Source organism: Poecilia formosa, unplaced genomic scaffold, assembly GCF_000485575.1.
Source record: "Poecilia formosa unplaced genomic scaffold, Poecilia_formosa-5.1.2 Scaffold68, whole genome shotgun sequence".
Taxonomy (NCBI): domain Eukaryota; kingdom Metazoa; phylum Chordata; class Actinopteri; order Cyprinodontiformes; family Poeciliidae; genus Poecilia; species Poecilia formosa.
In genome coordinates this window covers 1,182,275-1,207,115 of record NW_006800007.1, presented here as the reverse complement: position 1 = coordinate 1,207,115, position 24,841 = coordinate 1,182,275, and the positions used below count along the sequence as shown (strand labels likewise).

Sequence of the window (24,841 nt, the reverse complement as noted above, 5' to 3'; positions counted from 1 at the left end):
TGCGCTGCTAAATGTGCTAATGATGGAGAAACAACTTACCGTTACAGGAACACCGCTTATCTGCTGTCATCGGTGGCTATGCTAACTAGCATTAGCATTCTGGAGATCTGCTGACAGGGAGAAGTTGTAACAGTGAGAATAAGGGATGAGCAGCGCCACAAGAGACTCTGATTGGCAGCGCAATAGACTCGCCTCATGGCTCCGATTGGTTGTTTCTTGCCAACACTGGGATAAGGCAGACAAACTTGATTTTTAAAGATTGTCTGTGCCAGGGACAGTTTTAACAAATATTTAAAAATATTTAGTTGATAAAATAATTCTGAATTAAATTAAAGTAAATTGAAGTGTTGTCCTCAGGGTCACATTGTTTCTGTTGGGCTCCTCTGTATCTAAAGTGAGGATGATCACAGTGAGGTCTGGGGGCCATTTATAGACCTTGGTCTGATTTTTGTGAGGCCCCCTGCCAAACACAATTAAAAATTAAATGAAACAAATTAGGACAAAACTACAACATTGAAGCTGAAATCTAAGTGTTTTCTTCCCAGTGTTCTGGTTTCCTTTTGTCAGCGAACCTCATCTTGTACTCTAAAACACACCTTGGTGCAAACAAATCTGATTTAAATTTCTGTGCTACAGCTTGGCGAGATAGTGTTTTCAAATAAACTCTGTTTTTATTGCTGAGAACAAATTGAGCTTCAAATTGAGCCAGAAATGATAATGTCTTTCATCTAACAGGGAAAACTTCCACAAAAAAAGTAATGATGTGTTTAATTAAAATAGTTAGTTTATTGGTGAATAAGTAAAGAAAATTGAGTCTTTGTGAGTTGCGTGGGTTTAAATCTCAGATGCAATTGCTCAATATACTCTTTTAATCTGTATATTTCCACTTTATTTCTTTGTTTTGCCTTGTTATGCATTTTTCATTACATTCTAGTGTTTTTAACATCCTTATTCTCTTTATGTCCTCTCTTTCTGTTGGATATTTTGTGTTTTCCATTTGATTTTCAACCTTTGACCTTTAATGAAGACCTCAGTTTTCTGTTGTTTTGCTCAGATATTTGTATTTTTCTGTGTAAACATGGAAGCAGGCGATGACCGGACGGTTCTCCCCTCTCATCCGAACACAAACCTCCTCCTGCCCTACTGCACTCTGACTCCAGCCTGTCGCCTCTGCTCTCCGTCACAGGAGAGAAAAATCCTCACAGCTTCTCCGTCTCTTTCTGAAGTCACCTCAGTGTTTCCTCCTACAGGTGTGTGTGTTTTCTGTGGGAAACGGAGGGGAAATGTGGGCTCAGTCGTCAACTGGGTTATGAAACCAGCACCTACCCCTGGCTGCTGCTATTTCTGGATCCTGCAGAGGATATATGCGGGATCTGCTGCCCCCTGCTGGCTGAAATGACTCTGGTCCAATTACATAAAACAGAGGCTGTGTGACTCATCATCCCCCCCCCGCTGAGGACAGATGGAGGTGTGTGTGGTGTTTGTGTGTGGGACTGGGCGGAGGAAAACAGCGGTGGACTCTTAAATAAGGGCTTCCCCCTTTCTCTCTCTCTCTCTCGCTTTAACTTTCAGTTTTTTTCCATTTTTTTCTGGGCCAGGAGCTTCAGTAGCTGCTGTGAAACAGTGAGTGAGCAAAATGTAGCTATTTTTAGCCTTCAGTCTGCCTCTTATAACCAAGAAGCACATTTTAGACCATTAATGGCACAAAGAGATGCGATTAGTGGCAAATATCAGGCTGCAGATGAAGATTATAAATCTGCACACATGAGGATGATGAGCCGTAACAATGAGGCAGCACTCTAGTTTTTAGTCCACCTTAATATTATTTAAATAAGCAAAATAAACCAACCTAATTTTAGATATATGACAATTAATGTCTATGGTTGGACCACATGCAGGTTACCTGCAGTTGAAACCAGAAACAGACATTTTTTTTTCTCACTGTCTGAAGTTAACTTAGAGTAAATTTATCTTGTTTTAGGTCAGTTAGAATTACCAGTTATTTCTGTTTGCTAAATACCACAATATTCATTAAAGATTGCTGTCTCTTAAACAAAAGCCCAGATGATGATGTCATGGGTTTGGAAGCTTCTGATTGGCTGACTGACACAATTGAGTTAATTGCACTGGTTTCTTGTTTGACACGATGAGAAGGTCAAAAGAAATCAGCCAAAATATCAAAAAGAAACAATTTACTGATGTTTGAGGTTGCTGTGTTCATCAGATCAAACAATTTTGAATCGATGAACGCAGCGGTTCAAAATATGAATTATAATATGCTAGCTATCATATTTCTGATGTTTTTGGTCTGAAATCTGCAGATTGATCCCAAGGTTTCAAAGCTACAAAAAGAAAAAAAAAATCTGAAATTTTGAGATTAAACTCAGAAATGCTCTAGAACAAATTTTTGAAAATTTGCTACTTTTTTCAATATTTTTTCCTAGAAAAGTTCCGAGATGAATCTCAAAATTTCAGTGTTTTTTTCCTAACAATTTTTGACTTTTAAAACTCGGAAATGTCCAAGTTTTTTCTAGAAGATTTCAAAGGTTTTTGGTGAAATTTTTAATCTTTTTAAACAGCAATGTCCTTTTTTCCTGAGTTCTTTGGAGCAACTTTTATTTCTGAAATTCATATCCCTATTTCTGTGTTTTTGGTGGAAATTTACTCTTCTTTTTATATATATCTACAGGAGCCCTTACACAGTGTTATAGACGTTGGACGGCATTCCAATTTATTTTTTATTTTTTTGCTTTTTTTGTTTAAAGTCGGAATTTCCCAGCTTTGAGTACAACTTGAACTCAGCATCAGACATAAAGCTTTTTTCAATTAGCTGTGCTGGATCTGCTACAAACTAACATGGTTTTCCATTACTTTATGTTTGCCTGCTCAAGAAATCTCATAAAATACAAAAAAATGGTTGTTGGCCATTTTTTAGCCAATTTTTATCGAAAGACTGCTATTGATTAAATGATCATATAACTGAACTATATATAGTTCCACCAATAAATAACAAGAGTGTTTTTAATGAAAGCGTTCTCATTATGACACACAGATATAAGGAGTATTGTTTTATTTGAGTTCAAATCTTTAAAAATATAAAGTACAACATGACAAACCCCGAAACAACAGAGAAGTCGCACAAACACAGATAATGAACAGTGGAGGAGGTGTGGTGCTGAGGTCTGGTGGGCAGTTACTGAAATCATTAACATGTCGATAAGCATGAAAACTGATAACTGATGAGAAATCCAGTCATTTGGACCCAGTCAGATTGTTTACCGGACAGAATAGAAGGTAAAATCAGTAAAACGGTGTGTTTGCTGCATTCTGACAGGAAAGTGTCGTTTTTCTGTGGACCACTGAAGGCAGAAAAGGTGAACATCACAGTGACTGGCTGAACTGCATCGACCACTTCTGTTCTGCAGCTCCATTTGGGTCTGCGTCCGTCCGCCCGGCTCCGGCTTCAGAAGGTGTACGGCCCAACAAAGATGGAAAGTCTGAGGACGGAGCTGCTGCGCTGGCCGACCAGAGGGTGACCCGACAGCATCTCCAGGTCCAACGTGTACTCTCTGGGGCCCGACACGGCCCGGGCCAGAACCAGCATGGCGCTGTAGTTATTGGTTTGCTGAGGCGACACAAAAACAAACCAAAAGAGTATTACAGTCACTGGAAGCTTCTATGAAACGGCCTGCAAACATATTCAGCATAAAAACGGATTAATCTTTAAGAAAACCCTTTAATCAGTGGACATTTATTACACAGAGACAAAATGTTAAAAATAATTACATTTAAACTGACATTTAATAGCTCTTTAGTTTGTACTACACATTAAAACAACTAATTTATGATTATATTTATATAATTCATTGCTGCTTCGTGTTCTTTTAGTTTTAAGTGTCTGAGTTCCAGATTTTGCTTTCTTTAGCGCAACAAGATAAGTGAAGCCACTTTTCTTTAAAATTGTACAACAGCATCTTGGGGTCATTGGAGGTAGTAAAGAAAGGAGTTACTTTTGGAATCTGAAGCTCATTTTTAAGCAGTTTGGTGCAGATTTCACTCCGTGTTTACTGAGGTGTTTTGTTCTGCGGCCTAACAGAGCTGGTTCTTCTGACAGAGTCCTCACCCTGATGTAAAAGTCCCTGTTGTCGTCTCCGGACCGGATGCGGAAGGTGTTGAAGGAGCCGGTCAGGAAGTTGGTGGTCTGGATCAGGAATATGTCTGAGGGGGCAGAGCGTTCCGAGGTGATGGTCATGTACCGGTGGACCACGCTGTAAGGCAAGTCTCTGCAGGCAGGCTTGCTGTGCGGGCACACACAGAGGCTGGAGAAAAACACCTTTTATTATTGTTACTGCAGTTCATCCATCAGCCAGCAGAGGGAGTAAAGTTCTCCCAAAAGATGAGGAAACTGTTTTAAAATCACCGGCACCAACAACATTTTAAAAACTGCTATGACTGAGCAGTTTTTATTTTAACTGCTCAATAATAAACTAAAAAAAATACAATTTTATTGAAATCAACAAAATAGTCAGATTTGTATAAAAATTAACCAGTAAATTGTTGTAGATACAAAACATAAAAGTCCTGAAAGACTGCATTTGTATGATGGAATATTAGGTCGATACTAAGAAAATAAAAACAATAAAATTATGAGAATGAAATCACAATATTACAAGAATGAAGTCAAAATAAGAATAAAGTAATAATATTTCAACTTTATTTTTGTATTATTTACTACTTTTTATTCTCAAATTTATGCAACTTTTTATTCTCACACTATCTTGGTTTTATTCTAGAAATAAGACTACTCTCGTAATACTATTACCTTATTCTCATAATATTAGGACTTTATTGCCAGAATTTTATTTATGTATTTTTTTTCTTGGCATGGCCATAATACTCTGTTGTACATTAGAATAAAACAGGGCCACAGTTTAAATTTTTTTTAGGATTGATTGTTTTCTTATTTGGGCTGTCAGAAATTTGCTTTAGAGTAAAAGCAGATCAATAATTAAATTAAGAATGCAAAAACTTTGTTAATAATTGGGAATCTTAACTGTTTTTTATTAGGGCCTTTATTCTCATATTACTACTTTTATTATCATGATTACAATATTTTTATTCTCACATTATTCCGACTTTACTGTCATAATACTATGAATTTATTATCTTAATATTAATACATTTTCTTCTTGCAGTATTTAGACTTACTTCCAGTAATATTAAGAAGACTTTACTCTTCTGTTATTACAACCTTGTTCTTGTAATGTTACAATATTCTTGTAATCTTATGTCTTTTTTCTTAATTTGGGCCTAATACAGTAGTATAAAACAGGGCCACAGTTTCTAAGTTAGTAAGATTGATCTTATTGAGAATGAGTAAAAGCAGGTCAATAATTGTAGTTCTAGTTACTTGAAAATTAAGATGAATGCAAAAAGATATAAATAATAAAATTATGAGAATAAAATCATAATATAACAACTTTATTGTCATAATTTTACTTTACCCATTTTATATATATTTATCTGCTAGACAAAAGTTGCACCTAGGATAACATTTTTTACATTTACATCAACAAACTATGATTTGCTCAGCTGTAGAACTGAGATTGTTGGGGGCTCCCAGAAATCCTGCAAAGTGCCACAAATGGCCCCCGAGCCGCCCTTTGGACAGCCCTATTACACCCTCCTGTGTGGCATGTTGACAGGAGGTGATTTCCACCAGCTTGTTCTCAGTTGTAAAAGTCCTCTTATTGCTTTGGAGAACGTTCAAAAGAAAAGCTCGTAAAGCTGGACTCAAAAGTGGAAAAAGTAATTGGTGTAATTTAGCAGTCTGCGCTGCGCTCGGCACAGGCTCTGATTATGTTCAGATCCGATGGCCAGCGCATACTTCTCTAATTAGGACAAGGTGTGTGAGTGTGTGTTTGCCGTCACTCACTTGTCCGAGTTGTGGGTGTATGGCTCTTGGCAGCGGTTGGCATCCACACACTGGTAGCGGCCGTGGATGTTGACGCAGGTCTGCGTGTCGCTGCACTGATGCTCGCCTGTTTCGCATTCGTTTATATCTGCAGCATAAAAAAGCAGCTTGTGAGGTTTGACTGTGCAGAGAGGGGTGTTTTTTACTTATTTTTTTTTTAGTTTCAGAAACTCACCTTGGCACATCCTGGTGCCCACCAGCTGGTATCCCTCAGGGCACACACACGAGAACTTCCCGGGTTCGTTGACGCAGCGGAACTGGCAGTGGTAGCTGGAGGACCTGCACTCATCGATGTCTGACAAGGCGGGTCGGGGGATTAATGTCGCAGTACGCAACTTATAAAACATTATTTTACATATTTGTTGAAACTGTCACTACATATTCAGAGTAGAATTACTCTATACTCTTAAAACAAATGTGTTATTATTTAACACAATTTTGTTGAACCAATTCAACACATCTTGTGCCGTTTTCTACACTTCATGTGTTCTAAAACAACTGGACACACAGAACACGTGTTAAAACATCGACCAATCACGTCGCTTCTTGGACTTCCGGAATTCTGAACTTTCCACAAGAAAAAAAGTCAACTGAAGGAACCGCCATTAGAGGACGTCCGTTCACCGGGAAGTAAGAAGTTAAAAATAATCGTTTATTAGATAAACTGTTAATAAATTATAAGCAGAACTTATTAATGAGGATACTTATTTGCTCTTTTTAGTAACTAAGTCAGTCTGTCATGATTCGTACTGCTTTGACTTCGGTCAGTGACTGTTAGCTTAGCATACAACGGTAGTTTTTAGCCATAAAAGACTTGCTTGTCATGTGTAAACTCCTAGTTTAATCATGATTTTCTTACACTGCAGTGGGAGCTAATACACCTGGCTGCTCTTTTAGATCCGCGATTGATAAAGAGGCTTTAGGCTGAGTTTCACCTTGCAGCTTTAATGCCTTTCCACAAATAAACCAGGGATAATGGAGGATAATTCTTACCGTTGCAGGTAAACCCGTCAGGCCCGAGTTCGTAGCCCTGATCGCAGCGACACATGAAGGTGCCATAGGTGTTGAAACACCGCTGAGAGCAGGGGGCGCCCATCTCGCATTCATTTACATCTGAAAACACAAAAACGAGCAGCACATTTTACTGCACTGAAGCGTCCAAAAACCAGGATGTCTAACTGAGCTGCTGCCTAGGAAAATGCACTTCGCTGCCAAAGAAGCAAAACTCAAGAGAGTAGGTTTATAGAATAACACTGATTGTTGAAATAGAGAGGATTTGCAACAGGCGGAGACATATTTTATCAATTACTCTTCAATGTTCCAGTTGAAAGCTATTGATCTCAGTGGCTTTTAGTTATTCTTTATAATAGACGTTTTTCATCTGTCATCAGTTACTGTGACAGTGGTAATACAGTTTTTATGTTTGTTTGTTTTTTGCAACATTTACAAAAGAGATGTTTAATGACGATTGTTGATTGAAGGAATACCAATGTGGTTCTGTTTATAAAGTTTCAAAGTAAAAAATTAACAGCAACAATTTGGATTATTCAGCCTGTTATTAGTGGGAAAAAAAGTCTAATTTTCACCTTGTTCATTCATTTATAAATGTCACTATTTCAAATCAGCAAGATGAACACTGGTCTCTTGTTTTTTTATGGCAATTGGCAAAACACTGACCATGCTCTCTATGTGTGTCGTTATTGCGCCCTCTACTGCACATGTAGGACACTTTCAGGTCTTTTGCAGTTCACACTGGAGATCACGTACAAGTTGCATATATTTGGAAGTGTGAAAAACCACTTGATTTTATCAAATCTGATTTGATAAAAAAAAAATCTGAATTAAGTCCCTTCAGGCTGCAGTGTGAAAGTGGCCTTAAAGGTGATTGTGTAGGGATTAATAACATTAACTCTCACCAACGCAGGATCGGTTGTTCCCTCCCACCTGGAAGCCCGGCTCGCACTGACAGGAGAAGGATCCGGGGACGTTGACGCAGCGGTGCTGGCAGTACCTGAACCTGCACTCGTCTATGTCTGGAGGTGAGAAACACGGGTCAGAGGGTTAACGGGTTTATTCAGCGCAGCAGGAAGTGATGTGGAGATGGACTCACCAATGCACTCCGTGCCGACCTTGCTGTAGCCGCGGGGGCACTGGCAGTTGAAGGCGCCTAGCGTGTTGATGCACTGCTGGCTGGGCTGGCAGTCGTGCTCGTCTCGCTCACACTCATCAATATCTGTGTGGGAGAAGCAGAACAGAGACGGACTTTAAAGGCAGAGTTAGGCAGCAAATAGTTACATTTACTTAAGTAACTTCATTGAAAAAAATTACTTTTAGCTGTATGTTTTACTTTTACTTTTGTAATTTTATTATGAAGTATCTGTACTCTTGAGTAAAATTTCTGGATTCTCTACCTCTGAATGAAAAGCAAACACATTTTAACCAAAAATTCACCACACGCACGCACGCACGCACGCACACCACACACACACACACACACACACATGCACTTTCAGAAGTTTTACTTTGAAAGAAACTGACTTTATTTTTCTTTTGCCTTAAAATACCTTAAAATTTAAAAAAATTCTACTCAACTTTATATTTTGGTCCATCTGATTATATAATTTTTAAATATTATAAAATTATAATATTATTGCTTACTCTACTTGAGCAGACTTTTTACCAAATATAATTTTACTCGTGTAATTTCTTGGACAGCTACTTTTACTTTACTTTAAGTTGAAGTACTCTTAAGTACAATCTTTGAATACCCTCCCCACCCTTGTCAGTGTGTAATCCAAATGTTTTACCAGTTGTGGCTAAAGTACCCACAAGTTGTACTCAAGTAAAAATGGTACTACTTAAAGTAAAAGTAAAAAGTAGCCATTCAAGAAATTACTCAAGAATAAAAAAGTATTATTAGTACTAGTACTAATAAAAAAATGCTAGGTTTACAGTTTTTTCAGGGAATAATTGCACACACCTGCAGTATTTTAACTGATATAAACATGATATAAACATGTCGTTCTTTATCGATGTACATATTAAGAATGATCCAGAAGCAGTTCTTTTTGGGCATGTGTAAATGAGCAAACGGTATGGATTGTGCAGTGACAAGGGGCTGGACTCTGCTTCGGTTGCTAGGTAACAGTGCAGTTGAGATTTAACAAATGGGAGGTTCTTGAAACGGCTTGTTTTCCAGACACCAAAAAACATTAGAGGGGCAGTATTACATATTTTCCAGCCATACAGTACCATTTATAACACAATCAAGTAACTATATTACCTTCAGGTGACTTAAAAGAAATTTGACTTTAATGCCTCAAAATTGGGCCATGGCTCTTTAAAAACTCCTGTTCTTTCTGAAATTCTGCCTTCAGGAAGTAATGACATTATAGCTCCTCTATTAACCCTTTAACAATGTTTTTACCAGAGAAGTAGCTCCTATAATGAGCTCGGTAAATGCTCAGTTTCTACAGGTTTTAGCTAATTGCTGCTGGCTAGTCTGAAGGAGCTGAGTGGGGGAGTCTTAAGAAACTTATAGAAGCTTGGAAACTCCATCTCTGAGGAGGAGCTTTGTTGTCGAAGGCAGGGCTAAGACGGCTCAGGTGTTTGGCACAGCCAATTTGTTGCCAGGTTAAAGGATTTCTCAAACATGCATGAAAGAATCAAAGCAACACTTTAGGAAATAGCATCATAACATGATATGAAACCCAAAAAAGTTGACTAATTCATAATACCACCCCTTTAACTTAATGCCAAAAACGTCTGGATGGTATTTGTTAATACTTTTTAGAAGCAGATGAGACAAATGGAAGCTCAAAAATGTGTAAAATGTGCAATTTTTTTTTGCAGAATATTTTCCAATTTAAAACTCATTGTGAGCCTAACGTGGCAGCTACGCTCCGCCAGCCGAAGCTGAGGCTGCGGCGTTTGGCCTCGCTTGCTCCCAGCAGCTGAGAATACCACGTTGAGTCATGCTTGCTGTCTCATGCAAGTCATGTCAAACACCTCCGGCACTAGCAGGTTTATAACTGCAAGTCAGTTTCTAAAAAACGCAGCAGCTGTCCTCGTGTGAAATCTCCCAAATTCCTGTCCTGCGGGCTCCCACTCACTCACACCCACAGAGATCGCACCAGCTTGCTGCCTCCAGTCCTCACGCCTGCCGCCGCCACCTGTCCCTCAGCAATCTGCGGCCACCAACACACACTCGCTTAGCGATCGCTCATCCTGCGGCCGCCACCCACCCACGCAGCTGTCTCCATGCGGCTCGTAGCCCAGAGGGCAAGGGTTAAAGGCCGGGGTTGGGGTGATGGCGGGCTCCGGAGCGGGGATGACCGACGCAGAGCGGGGGAGGCACAGGTAGCCGCCATAGTGGTTGAAGCACTTCATCTCTCCTTTGCAGGCATCTGGAATGGTCTCGCACTCGTTTATGTCTGCCAGGAAGACACTCAGTCAGAAATCTGATTAAAAATGGATCCGGAGTGCTCTGGGACGTGCAGAGTTTCACCTTTGCAGTGCTCAGTCAGGGGGTCCCAGTGATACCCATCTGTGCATTCCTACAAAGAGCAGCAGAGAGAGAAGACTCTGTGAGAAAAAAATTGGAAAAAATACGTGAGCAGACTCCCTGAGCCAAGGAGTTGCATAATATATTCATTATACACAATAAATCTCCAGTAGTGGAACAAGAGAAACGAAGCAGGGGGTATTCATGTTAAAGCTCTGAGCCTAGGAGACGTAAATCCATTTTAGCGTTTTTAAAATCCCTCCCAAAGCCAAACTGTGCTTCAGAAACAACGTGTTTAAAGGCTCAGTTTGGAAAAACGGTCATTATCACTAAGAGGGAAAAGCACACCACTGTGACCTGCAGTGGAAAGAAAAGCGGAGGAGTGAGGAGACGTGGTATTAAATCCAAATTTATTCCCAGCAATGACCGCTTTAAGGTCCCGAGAAGAGACGTTTCCGTGGAACATTACACACAGAGCAGGAAAGGTGACTTGAGGCTTACATTTCAACCCAAAACCCAGGGGGATCACCTGACAGGTGGGCTGCTGCGGCATGCTGTTTTTTTTTCTTTTTAGGCCCTTCCGTGCAAAAACGTTTTGTCTCGACAGGCAGCTAAACGAGAAAAACGTCATAGATTTCCAGAAGGCATGAATGTAAAACTGAAACTGTTCCTACTTATTTTAGGCACGCTGAAGTTGGAGAGAGAGTCACACGTGACAAACCAGGAAGGTTAAAGCAACTTAACATTTATACCCGCCATTTTGTCTTATTCAGAGTTTTTGGTAGAGTTCAGTTGCAAATCTAAATTTGTATTTTACTGTTTACATAAATCCCTTCTGTGAAGGTGGTGGCAGCATCATGTTGTGAGGCAAACCTGGATTGAAACTTGTTAGAGCGGGATGTCCAAACTATTTGTCACCTGGGTCAAAATTGTCAAGTCAAAAGGACTTGCAAAATAATAAAAAAAGAACTTTAATTTATTTAGTTAATGAATGATAAGATCAGCTTCAATCCTTTAATTAAACAAAGTGTCCATCTTTTGTGTTGGAAATGGATGTAAATTATTGTAGATCCATTGACTAGTCAAGAATAGAACATTGTTTTGTCAATTCTGAGCAATAAAAACAAGAGTTAAGTCACTTTCATTGAAAAGTACATAACCAAGTTTAATTTATTTCCTAAATTTGCTAATATTGAACTCAGTTCAGTCGTCTCTGTTTTAGTAGATCTCACAGTTTGCCACATTACAGCCAAGCTTCAGGTTTCATAGTATGAAAGTATTATATAAATTCAAAGAGGAAGTAAATAATTTCAAAATTTGACAATAAAATCTGAAAAGTGTGGCACGTGTTTGTATATTCTGGCTCCATTTATTCTGACACCCTTAAAGCTTTACTGCCTCCTTGAACATTTTAGGATAGTTATATGTGTAATACAAAACATGTTCATAACTTTTTTCTGCACAAAATCATTCTTGAATAATGCGATTTTTGTCTGGTCAGTTCAGCCTATTTTTATCTCCTTTCAGAACGAGCTGTTTTAGGCCTCTTGTCACTTTAAATCCAATTAAGCTGATGCTGGCCATGCCCCACAACTTATTGTTTACACTTGCACATGAAAATGGCTGCCAACAGATGCACAATTATACAACTGCTTTTCCAGCAGCCATTGTACAGCACATACAGCGGTAAAACCAGCTGACCACCAGCTGACCAAACCTGCTGGAGCTCTGCTTGGGTTGCTAGATGATGGGCAGAACGCCGCTAATGTTGCAAGGTAACCATCTGGGCAGTTCCTACTGATTTGTATTGTTGCATTCTGGAGGACTTTAAAGCGAGTCATATTAAAGGCACCATAAAACATGAACTTATAGCCAAAAACTGTTTTATAGAAGTAATTGAGACGTGAATGGAAGCACAAAAATATGCAAAATGCGAGTTTTGCATGATTGATCCCTTTTAAGTAAAATATAACAGAACCAATTACACTGGCTGTGTGTGTTTTAATATCAGCTAGGTTTGTTTGAGAAGAAACATCACCATGAAGACCAAGAAAGATACCAAGCAGGTCTGAGATAAACCTCTGGAGAAGTTTGGTGGTTCATAAAACTGACATGACAGGAAAGGAGCACATTAGTCATTAAGACAGCCAAGAGGCCCATGGTGACTCTAAACGAGCTGCAGAGATCCAAAGCTGAGGTCAGGTTGACAGGACAAATATTAGTCATCAAATTTGGCCGTTATGGAGGATTGGCAGGAAGAAAGTACAGTAAAGTTTTCCACAAGTCATGTAGAGGATGCAGAAAACATATGGCACTCTGATCAAACACGGAACAAAACGCCATGTGTGAAGCAAAACTAAGATTAAAGGTCATCCTGAATATACACTTCCTGCAGTGAAACATGGTGGTGGCAGTATCATGTATTGGGCTATAGTCTGCAACCTGCGGCTCTTTGGACCTACCAAAGCTCTAATAACTGTATATGAATGATAAAGAACCACATTCTGATATGTTTTAAATATACATATAAATAAAAGGTTTTTCATGGAATAAATTAATTGGTTCCACAACAAAATGACGCTAAAAGCACCTGCAACTTTTTTAGAATTATTTTTTCTAGTCATTAGGTTAGAAACTATACATCTTTCCCCTTAATTTTCAACAACTGTTTAAGTGCCATAAAAGAAAATAAACTAATCTTCTTTTTGCAAAAGACTTTTATTATTATTATTTTATAGGATGAAAAACATGGAGAGTATCCAAAAATTGTACTCAGAGTAGAGATACTTCAACATATTTAAGTAAAAGTAAAAAGCAACCATCCAAAAAATTAGTCAACTGAAGTGCTGAGTAATAATCAAAGCATCAATCATTTAATATTTTGAAACTATGTAATGAGATGGATTAAAACAGAAATTCATGTGGAAATTTTGGTATAAATTACAAAATAACAGAATCGGGGAAAAAATATTTTTTCCAGATGAATTTCTTTGAATATAATACGAAACTTTTGACAAAAACTGCAGGTGTGTGTCTGGTGTCTTGGTTAAAACTTGTTTGCTTTTCCATTGTTCAGGTTACTCAGAATTGGTAGAGTACCCAGAAATTTTACTCAGGTAACAGCAGAGATACTTCATTATAAAGTTACTAAAGTAAAAGTACAAAATAGTAAAAATAATCCGAAGCGTAAATTTACTTTTTCCTTTTCTTTTACTCAAGTAAATGTAAGTAGTTACTACCCAGTTCCGCTAACAATACAAAACAAAATGGCGGTTCTTTAGAAATAACAAATTCCCCGTTGCAGATTTTAAATCGTTCTTTTTCAAATCGTCATGTAACTTTTGTGGCTGTAATGAAGCTTTATTCAGCTTGAATGAGGTCAAAAATGACTGTTTGGACTTTAATAATGGCAGACCTCTGGCCTAGCCAAAGTCCAGTCATTGACCTAACTGGGAATCAGTGGAAATAATTCCATAAAAACTGCTAGAGCCATTTTGGAATGAAGAATGAAGAAAAATGTCAATTCACTGATAGAACAATGCATGCCACTCTTCTCAGATTTTTTCCAAGGCTCTAGAGAAACCGTTAAAACTAATTCTTCCTCTAACAGTGACTAAAAAAAATATTTTACAGTCTTATAAGAGCATTTTTGCCTCATGTATTTTTTAAATTGTCAAAAATGTAGACAACGCATAACATTTTATTTTCTTGTTGCTATAAACAATTAAAAAGAAAAAAGACGATAGAGATTAATCTATTCTTACCGTGTTGGTGTAAGTTTTTACATGCGACTGTGAAATCGCACTGCGGAGGAGCGCAGACACACATATGCACACACACAAAACTGACACACAAACACCCTGCATACTAATACACTAACTGGTGGGCAAGCTAACAGAAAACATGCACACACACACACACACACTCACACACACACACACACACACAATGACGACTGCGAGGCAGCTGGACTCTGAAGTTCAGACTCGGAGTGGATGAGACCTGCAATGCAGAGAGACAAAGAGGACATAAAAGACATTTAAAACTTTGGACATCACCGAACCAGAGTTTATTCGTATTGCACATTTCAGCAAGGCACTTCAAAATGCTTTACGTTAAAAGACACAAAAATTAAAATATCTTACAGGAACAAAGGTTACATTTTGTCAAGAGCCATCATCAACATCACCATTAAACATCCAATAAGTTGGTAAATCTTTCATTTATTATGGTTCAAAAGAAAATCTAAACAGGTGGATTTAGCTTAGATGTAAAAAGAAAAGTCAGTGTTTCCACAGTTTTACAGTTTTCAGGAAGTTTCTTATAGATTTGTGGTGCATAGAAGCTGAATGTTGCTTCTGCATGTTTGGTTCTGGTTCTGGGGATGCAGACCAGAACCAGAAGACCTGAGAGGTCCGGAAGGTTGCTATGACAACAGCAGATCTTTAAGATATTTTGGTGCTAAGCCATTCGGTGACGTATAAACTAACAAAAGTATTTGAAAGTCTAACCTCTGATTTATTTTTTAGGCAGACCTGTGAAGATAAAACCTGGATGAGTCAGAAAATCATAAAAAAGTCAACATTTTGTAAAAAGTGAGGAAAAAAAAACTAAATACTGACAAAAATGTCAGAATTTTGACTTTAGTTCCAGGAAAGGTCAGAATAAGTGAGAAAAATAAAAATTCTGAGGGAAAAGTCAAAATTTGACAAAATCTAAATGACTTTATTGTCAAGAAAATGTCAACATTTTGACTTAAATCATAAAGAGCGAATTCTGACTTTAATCTCATGAAGTAAAAATTCAGAGGAAAAAAAATATTTTCACTTTAATCTCAGATTAAGTCAAAGTCAAAATTCTGACTTTTTTGTCCTGAATTTGAAATAAATTTGGAAAAGTCGTTCAGTGATTTATAAACAGAGTATTTTAAAGTATAATCTCAGATTGATATTTTTAGACAGACGTGTGAAGATAAAAACATGGATGATTTTCTCTAGATCTGGCTGAGACATTAGTGCTTTAATCCTGGAAATGTTCTTCAGGTGACAGAAGACTGACTTTGTAACTGTCTTTATGTGGCTCTGAAGAGTACATCACTACGCCCAGACCGGATTTTGGGCCTGTTGTTTCGAGGAGTACTAGTGAAGCTGTGTGCTGACTCTGGATTGTTCCAAAGATAATTACTTCAGAATGGTTCAGTTGAGTCTGTAAGAGCAAAACACGATGGAGCCGATTCCTAATTAGCTTTTCAGAAGACAGACAGTCAGTTCTCTCTTCATCGGTGCAAAAATAAATGGAAATACTCACACTGCCAGGTCAAAACATAAACACTGTGACGTACTCCGAAGCTTCGGCTAAAAATAACCAAGTCAATACTTTCGCTTACAGAAAGCTCTCTGTCTGCAAGCTGGCAAAGACCGGACTGACTCTTAAAACCTGACCCCCCCTCACATGTTTCTGCAATAACGTTTTGTGTCCGCCTTCTACTGAAACAGAAAATGAGTGGCTGTATAATAACTCTCAGAGACATTTATCAGACAACCTTACTTGCTGACCCTGCATACCCCCACAGGTTTGCTAAGAGTTCAGAAATGTAGATGATTAGCCTGGAAAAAACGATAAAACGCACTTGAAGCAGATGTAACTTATTCGAAAACAAAGAACAACTGAGTCACTTTCATTCTCTTTGAGGCTTTTAAAACCACATCAAGAAAAGTGCTGCAAAACCTTAGATTCTGTCATATTAACACCATAAATGTCAATATATTTTCTGAGGAAACAAATGTCATGCATTTGTATTTATACCTTGTGAAAAATGATTAAAACCACAGGAAAACAAAAAACAAAACCAGACTTTAATCTCAGATTTCCTATTCTGTTTTATTTAAATTTCAAGACTGAAACTGAGATAAAAGTAAAAATTTTGACTTTTTTCTCAGAATTCAGTTTTTTCTCACTTTTTTCTTACTGATTTCCCCCCCCTGAATTTTCATTTTTCCTTGTCATTAAAATCACAATTCTAATTTTTTTTCTGATTAAAGTCAATATTCTGACCTTTTTCGTTTTTCCTTGACATTAACGTCTGCATTTTGACATTTTTCTCAGAATTCAGAATTTTTCTTGAGGATAGTCAGAATTCAGATTCCTCTCCTTTTCCTCACTTAGGATTTTTATTCTCAGAATTTTGATTTTTTTTTTCCTCTTTATAATAAAGTCATAATTTAGGCTTTTTTCTAAATTTATATATATATTTTAAAGATATGTACAAAATCTGAAAAGTATCTTGCATTTGTTTTCAGTCCTCTTTATTCAGAAATCCTAAAATAAAACTCAGTCCAGCCAGTTGCTTTCAGTTTTAGTAAACTGAAATGTTATCTCAGTATAAAAACAGATATTCTGTAAAGGTAGTGGCAGCATCATGCAAGTTATACTTGATGGGAAGATGGCTGAAGCTAAACATATAGAGGCAGAACGAAACTAAAACATAGAGCTGGAGATATAAGGTAATGTTTGAATCAAAGTATATTGAAATATTTACTGATAAAGTGACCTAGTCCAAACCCAGACCTAAATCCAATTGAGAAAGCTCAATTACTGATGTCTGGACACTTTCCATATAGTTTGAATGAATCTCAAGATTAAGTTAGAATTCTGAGAAAAAGTCAAAATATGTTAGGAAAACTAAAAATTCTGAGAAAAAAGTCAAAATCATGGAGAAAAAGTGAGTAGAAGCCAGATTTCTCAGAAAAAAAAACACTTTTACTTTAACCTCAGAAAAACTCAGAATTAAGAGAGTAAGAAAAAAGTAAGAAAAGTGAAAAATTCTGTGGAAAAAAGTCAAACTTTTGACTTTAATCAGAAAAAATATAGAATTCTTATTGTAATCTCAAAGTCAAAAATCTGACCTGTTTTTTCTCAGTCCTGAATTTGAAATGAGAAAAATTGTAAATCTGATGTCAAACTCAGATTGTTTTTGTTTTCCAGTTGTTCTAATCCTCTTCTATAGAAGATAAATACAAATGCTCTCCATATTTTCCCTTCCACTTCACAATAATGCATCAGTTTGTTTTGGTCTATTGCATATTGCACCATGTAGTTTGTGGCTGTAACTCAACAAAATGGAAGAACATCTGAGTGCTGTGAATACTTTTCTGAAAATGACGGCTCAGAGAACCATAAATGTTACTTAAACTTAAATGTAAGACTCATCTGTAAAAGATTATTCTGTGTTTCTTCCATTACTACTCTGCTGGGTTCAGTGTCTTATAAATTGCAGGTGAGTTTGTATTGTATCATGTTAGTTTAATATCCTGATGGCCCGAGTTTCACAACCTTCCCTCAGTTAAATGTTCCTGAACAGAAGCTTTGAGTTTAAGCAGAATCTAAAAATAAACAAATCAACCCTTCCAACCTTGGCAGACGAAGGAGGTATATAAAAAAAAACCCTGTAGTGCTGTTTACAAAGAGAGTGAGCTCCAACTAAAGTGCATGACAGGAAAGTTATAATCACTGCCTTTCTCCGTGCGTGGAGTCACGCTCGGGATGTGGATTCCAGTGGCCACGTTAGCAAGAAGCAGCTTATTGTTGGATTGAAGGTTCAGACAAACAGAGTGACGCCAACCGCCTCAAATACTCTCCCGATGACGGCAGAGGCCACTCCAAAGCAGAATCACGATAACACCATTAGAGAGCAGACGGTAAATCAGCGCACAAACCACACAATAAGACCTTTTTATTTTTAGTTTCTACGACGTAGAACCACCAAGAATGTAAAACCCAAACCAGCTGAAAACAAACTGACCATCATGAGGTCCACTCACTCCGGGCATCGGTTCTGAGCTGGGATGCCCCACAGGCTCTGCTGCGGGTTCCCAGAGTATCAGATTCTGGGAAACCCCCCATGGTCCAAAAACACAAAAGGACAGCTGGAGCCAAAACCTCCAGCCGCCGACCCGCTAACGCGTCACCTCCCGGCAGGATGTGGAGGAGGAGAAGGTTAGAGGATGTGGCTGTGACCCGGGAGTTCATCGTCTGGTGGTGAGAAACGGGGGTTTACGAGCTGAAACAATCACCCAATTATTGATTAGTCACGCTGCAGATCATTTAAAATACCAGATCAGAACACCGGCTCAGAGGCTACTTTCACTTTAGCCTGAAGTGACTCGTATCAGATTTTTTTCTTGACAGTCTGAACAACACAGATCAGATTTTTTTTCCGAATGCAACCCAGGCCACTTTGATTTCCGACAGGTATCTGATCTTTTCTGGCCGCGTTCATCTGACCTGAACGTCATCGATGTGCAACAAATGTCATTATTTTGCATTCTGCTACGCTCAAGCGGGAAGAAAAACGACAACCATGGTGGACAATAATGAGGATTAAGTTGTTCAAGTGCTGGCCTTTAAAATCGTAAGATATGCTCCACCATTAGCATCCACCTTTACTTCCGCAAACACTGGACTCTTCTTCTTTTTCTTTTTAATGGCAGTTGGCAAAAGTACTGAGCACGCTCTCGATGTGTGATGTTATTACGCCCTCTGCTGCGAATGCGGGACACTTTCAGGTCATTTTCAGTTCATACTGGAGATCATATACAAGTCCATATATTTGGAAGTGTGAACGACCACGCCGAAACATTCAGATTTCACAAAAGCAAATTGGAATTGAACATTTAGGTCAGCAGTGTGAACGTAGCCAAGAAATATGAAAGTTAGGCGGCAGCTTAGGGACCCCACACCACCAGGGGGCCCCCAAGAGCACTAAGATAGCAAGATAATTTATGAATATTAGCAGTGAGAATATTTCAATGTCTAGTGATTCACTACTGATTTTTAGGGCTGTGATTCAATTCAAAAACAAGTTTTAGTTCATGGACATTTATTTTCTATTCAAACGGTCTAGCATATTCCATTTAAATGATGTGACAACAGTTAAAAATTTAGCTCAGGAATTTTAACAAAAAAAATTTCTGAAATTTCTGAGTTTCAAAAGTCAAAAACATTTCCATTTGATCTAAATGGAAATTTGTTTTTTAAAGAACATTATTTGTGTTTATGCCATGAATGCTGTGTCACACAGTCACAGTCATAGTTATCTAAAAAAGAAGTAATTTTTTGTTATATTTTTTATTGTTGACATGTTCATATTGCTAATTTTTATAAAATTAAAACTGAAAAGATTTATTTATTAAGACATTTGTTGTTTTATCTCTTCAATAATATACTAAATAGACAATATATTATTGAAGCCAAGTAGTCTAATTTTGTTAGAAACGGAACAATGATTTTGGATCAGTCATTGTTGATCCAAAATAAAAACAGGATTTTTCACAGTATTAAATAATGGGTAAATATTTTCCAAAGCTTTTTCTGGGTTTATTCTCGTTTTTACAATGAAAGCTGGGCAGTGCTTGCTAGTTTTAGCAAAGTGTAAACACAAACATTAATGAAATAAAAATACTTGGTCTTGTACCTAAATAAATAAATGTTTAAGATTTTATTTGTCTGTAAAATATTGGATTGATCACAAATTCATTAACTTTAATTGTTAACCTAGGGGACGATCCCAATAGGATGAAACCGTCCACCCTCATGCATTTTGACTAAAAATGTCCACATTGTCAGTCCTGGTTTAAGTATTTGAAGATTTTATTACTGAAGCAATTTATTTTTAATAATACTTAAACAATTATGAAATTATCAGATAATAAACATCATGTGCAGCTTTTTTATAAACTTCTATGGAACTGTACTGTTTAGAAATTTATTATCTAAAACTGTGAAAACAATACTTTAATTTGTGTGTATGCCGCCATCTTTGCACAACATTTTCAGCTAAATAAAGACTTTATTTTAGGTCAACAACACAGCAAAACCACAGTTGTCTGGGGTAATTGTAGTCATACAAAAAAAAAAAGATGTGATCTGTTATTTCTAGATGATAAACCCAGTCAGGCCACTTTTACAACCAAAGACTTCATGGCGGCTTTAAAAGTGACCAACTAGGAAAACAAAGCCCATCCAGACCACACACATAGATCAACGGATGGTGGGGAGAGTAAACTGCAAGGTGGGCATTTGTTACAGCTGAACCTGGATCAGCCTGAGGTCACATTCAGTTCTGCAAACTGCCTTGCAAAAGTTTTAAATCACTCCAGTCTTGCTTCAAAGTTTGATTCAAGCACCCAGACTTCATTAGTATTTCTCAAACCTCTCTAAAGACCTTTTAAGTGTTTTTTTTGTTTTTGTTTGGGGTTTTTTTTTAATTTGGAGGCTTTTTCTGTCCATTTTTTGTAACTAAGCAGTCAAATATATAGCAGAAATTGTCTATACAGAGGATAAAAGAAGAGTCGACCACGAAAAACTATCCAGAAGATAAATAGTATGTCTTTACAAAAAGGGAGAAATGATCCACCAAAGGACAAGTTTCAGCTGATTGGTCTGATCTTATTTTTAATAAATTGAATTAATCCCTTCAGACCTGATTTCTATCTACACAACATTTCTTTTATTTTTACTCCACTTCAGCATTGAAATATAGGGGGAAAAATATATATTTTTTTACAATCATTTGAAGAAAGTCTGAGTTAACACACTTAAAAAAACGGATAATAATTATGAAACCACAAAAAGAAAATCTATAAAATACTTCAATATATTATTTAATTTGCATGGTAACACTAATTAATTAAGCATTAGCTAATATTTCCCAACTCCTCAAGTCCATTGGGATGGACATTCAACTTTGAAAAAATTCCACAATTTAATAATGAAAATATTTTTCAAAACAACTTAAAAATATTTAGAATTATAAGAGTAATTTTACTAGGTTACCATGAACTTAAATTACTCGTCTAGTTTCAGAGTAATGTTTGTCTTGTCTGATACCTGAAGCTCAGTCAGTTATCAAGTCAAGATTTATAACTTCAATGTCATCATTGGTCAAACAGAAACTATTCAGTAACAAGAATCATTAAAATGACAAAATCACTTTTTTTATTGGTTTAAACCCAGAAATTTATCATGTTCATTTCAGTGGATGTGGGGTTTTTGAGATAACTGGTTCTTTGCTGTTTGCTATGTTTTTATTTTGAGTTTGGGAGATTATTGCGTAAACAAAATAAGTTATCTGTCACCTGCAGCTGTCAGACAAATATGTTTTTTTATATACGACTAAAACAACATTTTACCTGTGATAAAATGTCAGATTTTGGCAATGTAAAAAACTTCCCACCTTCAGTGTAACCTAAAATATGCACAAAGTTAAAACAATTAAAAAAAAACAATCTGAAATATTTTAAAATAGAAAAAGATCTAGATCTGGGGATGTTGCTCTGAATGAACCGCCACATTCAAACTTGTCTTAAATAAGAGACAGAAAATATCCGCCATCATTTAAAGTCCCCAAAAATAACGCTCAGTGGGTCAAGTTACATTTCCTAGTAAAAGTTGAGATCTACTGAGAGCTTCCAAAGCATTAGAGGGATCAGGGATTTCATAACTCCTGAAACACAGCTCTGATGAAGAAAATATGGCGCAATTTCCAAGACCTGAACATGATTTCAAAAGGCCAAAAGCCTGGATAGAGTTTCCCAAAAGACATCCTGAAAACATATGGCAAATAAAACTAAAGTGCACCATACACACAATGAAGCATGGTGATGGCAGCATCATGCCTGGGAGTTGTTTTTCATCTGTAGTCAAGGCTTCATAAACACAAAATTGCTGAAGGTGGAGATTGATTTAATTTTTAAGCAGGAAACAAAAAGTCAAACCATCCCAATGAAGAAAATAATGGCTTCTCACAAGGAAGATTAAGACATGAATCTGATTCAAAAAAAAAACTGATCTGGAGTGTTTTTGGAAGGAAGTTAAGATTTGCTATACTGAAAAAAGCTGTTAGAAAAACAAAAGATACTTCTGCAAACACCTAAAAGATTTCAATTTGACAAGATAGAAGTCACATTTAAGTTCAAAATATCAACCCTTGAATGAACACAAAATCTTACCAAGTATCCAAACATCCATCCCTTTTCTATACACCCTTGTCCCTTCTTACCAAGTATCTTTTAAATCAGTGTTTTTCAACCACTGTGCTTTATTTACATAAAGCAAGCTCTTGCTGAAAAGTTACTTGTCCTATTTCAAGTGTACTAAGATATATGCTCTAGAAACTAGACAAAAGATACTTAGGATACTTAGTAAGATCTTATATTTTTGCAGTCCAAACATTTCTTTGAAAGTGGCTGGTCTCTCAACATGTAAATAAGGATAAAAGCAGCCAAGGTCTGCAGAAAAACCTTCAGAAGACCTAAAGAAATATTGACCAGGACAACCTGGTCAGGAAGCTGCCTGGAAGGAAAACTGCGAACTTCACTTTTAAATAACTGAGTACATAGACGCAAAAATCCAATCCAATCCTCTGTGCTAACAAGATGCTGGTCACTGCTGATTTTTGATGTTTGCAGGAATAATCCGCCTCTATAATCCCACCTAATTCATAGAAACACGCTTCGTCAGAGTTTAGAGTTGTGTTGGCACCTGTTTATCTCCCAGAAGTTCATTTTCTCCTCTAGTGTTCATGGTGCGATTATGGCAGACTAGGAGGATTTTGCAATAAACAGTGTCAAACATGCCCCATGATGTGACTCACTGCCTGTCTTCCTGTCTAACCCACTTGCTAGGATCTGAGCCAAGAAGTAAACTACACAGCCACGTTATCTTGGCTCCAGCGAGCAGCCAAGTGCAGCATGGGGAGTGGAGCAGACAGCAGGGCAGTCGGGCAGCTGTGACGTTTTATGGCCTGTACCAGACAGCTGGGATAGAGGTACATCTCACCTCTGCTGTTTCTTCCTGAAAAGCACTCAGACTTCAAAAGTCCTGAAATATTTTCAATATACTTAGTAATAGCATAGTGACTTATACTTAAAGAGAAATCTATGACTAAGCACAATAATACTAAGACTTCATCCTATTATACCTCATTGTTCCTTACATCTTTTTCACAAAATCATTCTAAGATGATGAGATTTTAGTCACTATTAGCACCCTAACTCATCCCTAAAAATGGCTGCAAACAGATGCGCAATTATACAAACGTACATCTTCGAAAAGCAGAAGTAGATTCTCCAGCACAACCAACAAGATTGCAGCAATTGGTTTCTGGATAGTAAGTCAACAACAAAACACTTGTCTTTTTCAGCAGCCATTGTACAGCAAATACAGAGGTAAAACCAGCTGGAGCCCCTTTTGGGTTCATAAGTTTTTGAAATGTCTTGTTTTTCAGACACCAGAAAACATGAACTAATTTCCATAAAACAGCTTGGTGGAGGTTTTAAGCACATGTGCTGTTTTTAGGAGGAGTTGAGAGGCAAATGGAAGTATAAAAATGGACAAAATGTGAATTTTCATATTAGGGCCCCTTTAATGCTAATGCTTATGTTTGTACTTTGGTGTAGGCTACTTATTGCTTATTTCTGCCACAAAGTACTTAAGGTAGCCTTATTTGAAAGTACTCTGTACATTGATTTGTGAACTAAAACACAAAATGGTTTTAGTGTACTGAAAGTATACTAAAATATGAACTAGAAGTATACAGCTCTATATTACAATGGGCGTAAAAAGAAGAGTATACTTCATTAAACTGAAACAGAGGCCAGAGCTTTTAAATCTGCCCATGTCAGTATCATGAATGAACTAAAAGAGCCAGTAGTGGCAAAATATACTCATATTAAACTGATAAAATATGAATAAATTGCTGTCTCTGCATTCAATTAGAACTTAAGTTAAATAACATTGAACTTTTTTTCACATGAATGTAATTTGACAGAATACAGATGAAAACGTTTTTTATTTGACTGATAAAATAATATTTAGGCACACAACTATTTTCTTACTGGTTCTACTTATGTGTCTACTTAGAGTAGAAGGCCACATTAAACATTTTTGGCGTGCCAAATTTGGCCCCCGGACCTTGAGTTTGATATATGTTTACTAAAATATATATATAGTTGAGTGTACTTCTTGTACACTTCAATGTATGTTTTAGTAAAGTATACTTGAAGTATACCTGTAAACCAACACAAGTACATTGGCTCAACTTGAAATGAACTTCAAGTGTGCTACGTCTTGCTAAAGGATGACGACCATCAACCTTTTCAGTGAGGAAGGAATCAGTGAAATGGAGGAAAACTCACGGGTGAATCTTCCCCAGTGGGTCTCGTTTCGCCTCCCGCTGACCGGTGTGTCCGTCCGCTGGCTGCGATCGACCCAGATGAGCTGGCATTCACTGGTGATCCCTTCCACCGCTGCCTGTGTGACCCTGAGAGAGTGAGCGGGGAGCCCGACAGCTGGAGCAGATGAAG

General features: G+C 37.3%; 1 protein-coding gene and 1 long non-coding RNA gene across 2 annotated transcripts; one reads left to right on the top strand and one right to left on the bottom strand.

Moving 5' to 3' along the window:
• Positions 1–3,053: 3,053 nt before the first annotated feature.
• Positions 3,054–24,763, bottom strand: efemp2a (EGF containing fibulin extracellular matrix protein 2a). The gene is made up of 11 exons (XM_007555079.2): positions 24,674–24,763; positions 14,243–14,480; positions 10,482–10,530; positions 10,219–10,407; positions 8,085–8,207; positions 7,891–8,007; positions 6,968–7,087; positions 6,150–6,269; positions 5,936–6,062; positions 4,124–4,319; positions 3,054–3,625 (listed from the first exon to the last, which is right to left on the bottom strand). Exons 2-11 carry the CDS (start codon positions 14,342–14,344, stop codon positions 3,464–3,466), a joined length of 1,305 nt encoding a protein of 434 aa, XP_007555141.1. The 5' UTR covers positions 14,345–14,480; positions 24,674–24,763; the 3' UTR covers positions 3,054–3,463.
• On the top strand, positions 7,194–24,703 carry LOC107836583 (uncharacterized). The gene is made up of 4 exons (XR_001662499.1): positions 7,194–7,208; positions 7,899–8,013; positions 23,162–23,304; positions 24,615–24,703. It is a non-coding gene; the product is annotated as an uncharacterized LOC107836583 (long non-coding RNA).
• Positions 24,764–24,841: the final 78 nt, after the last annotated feature.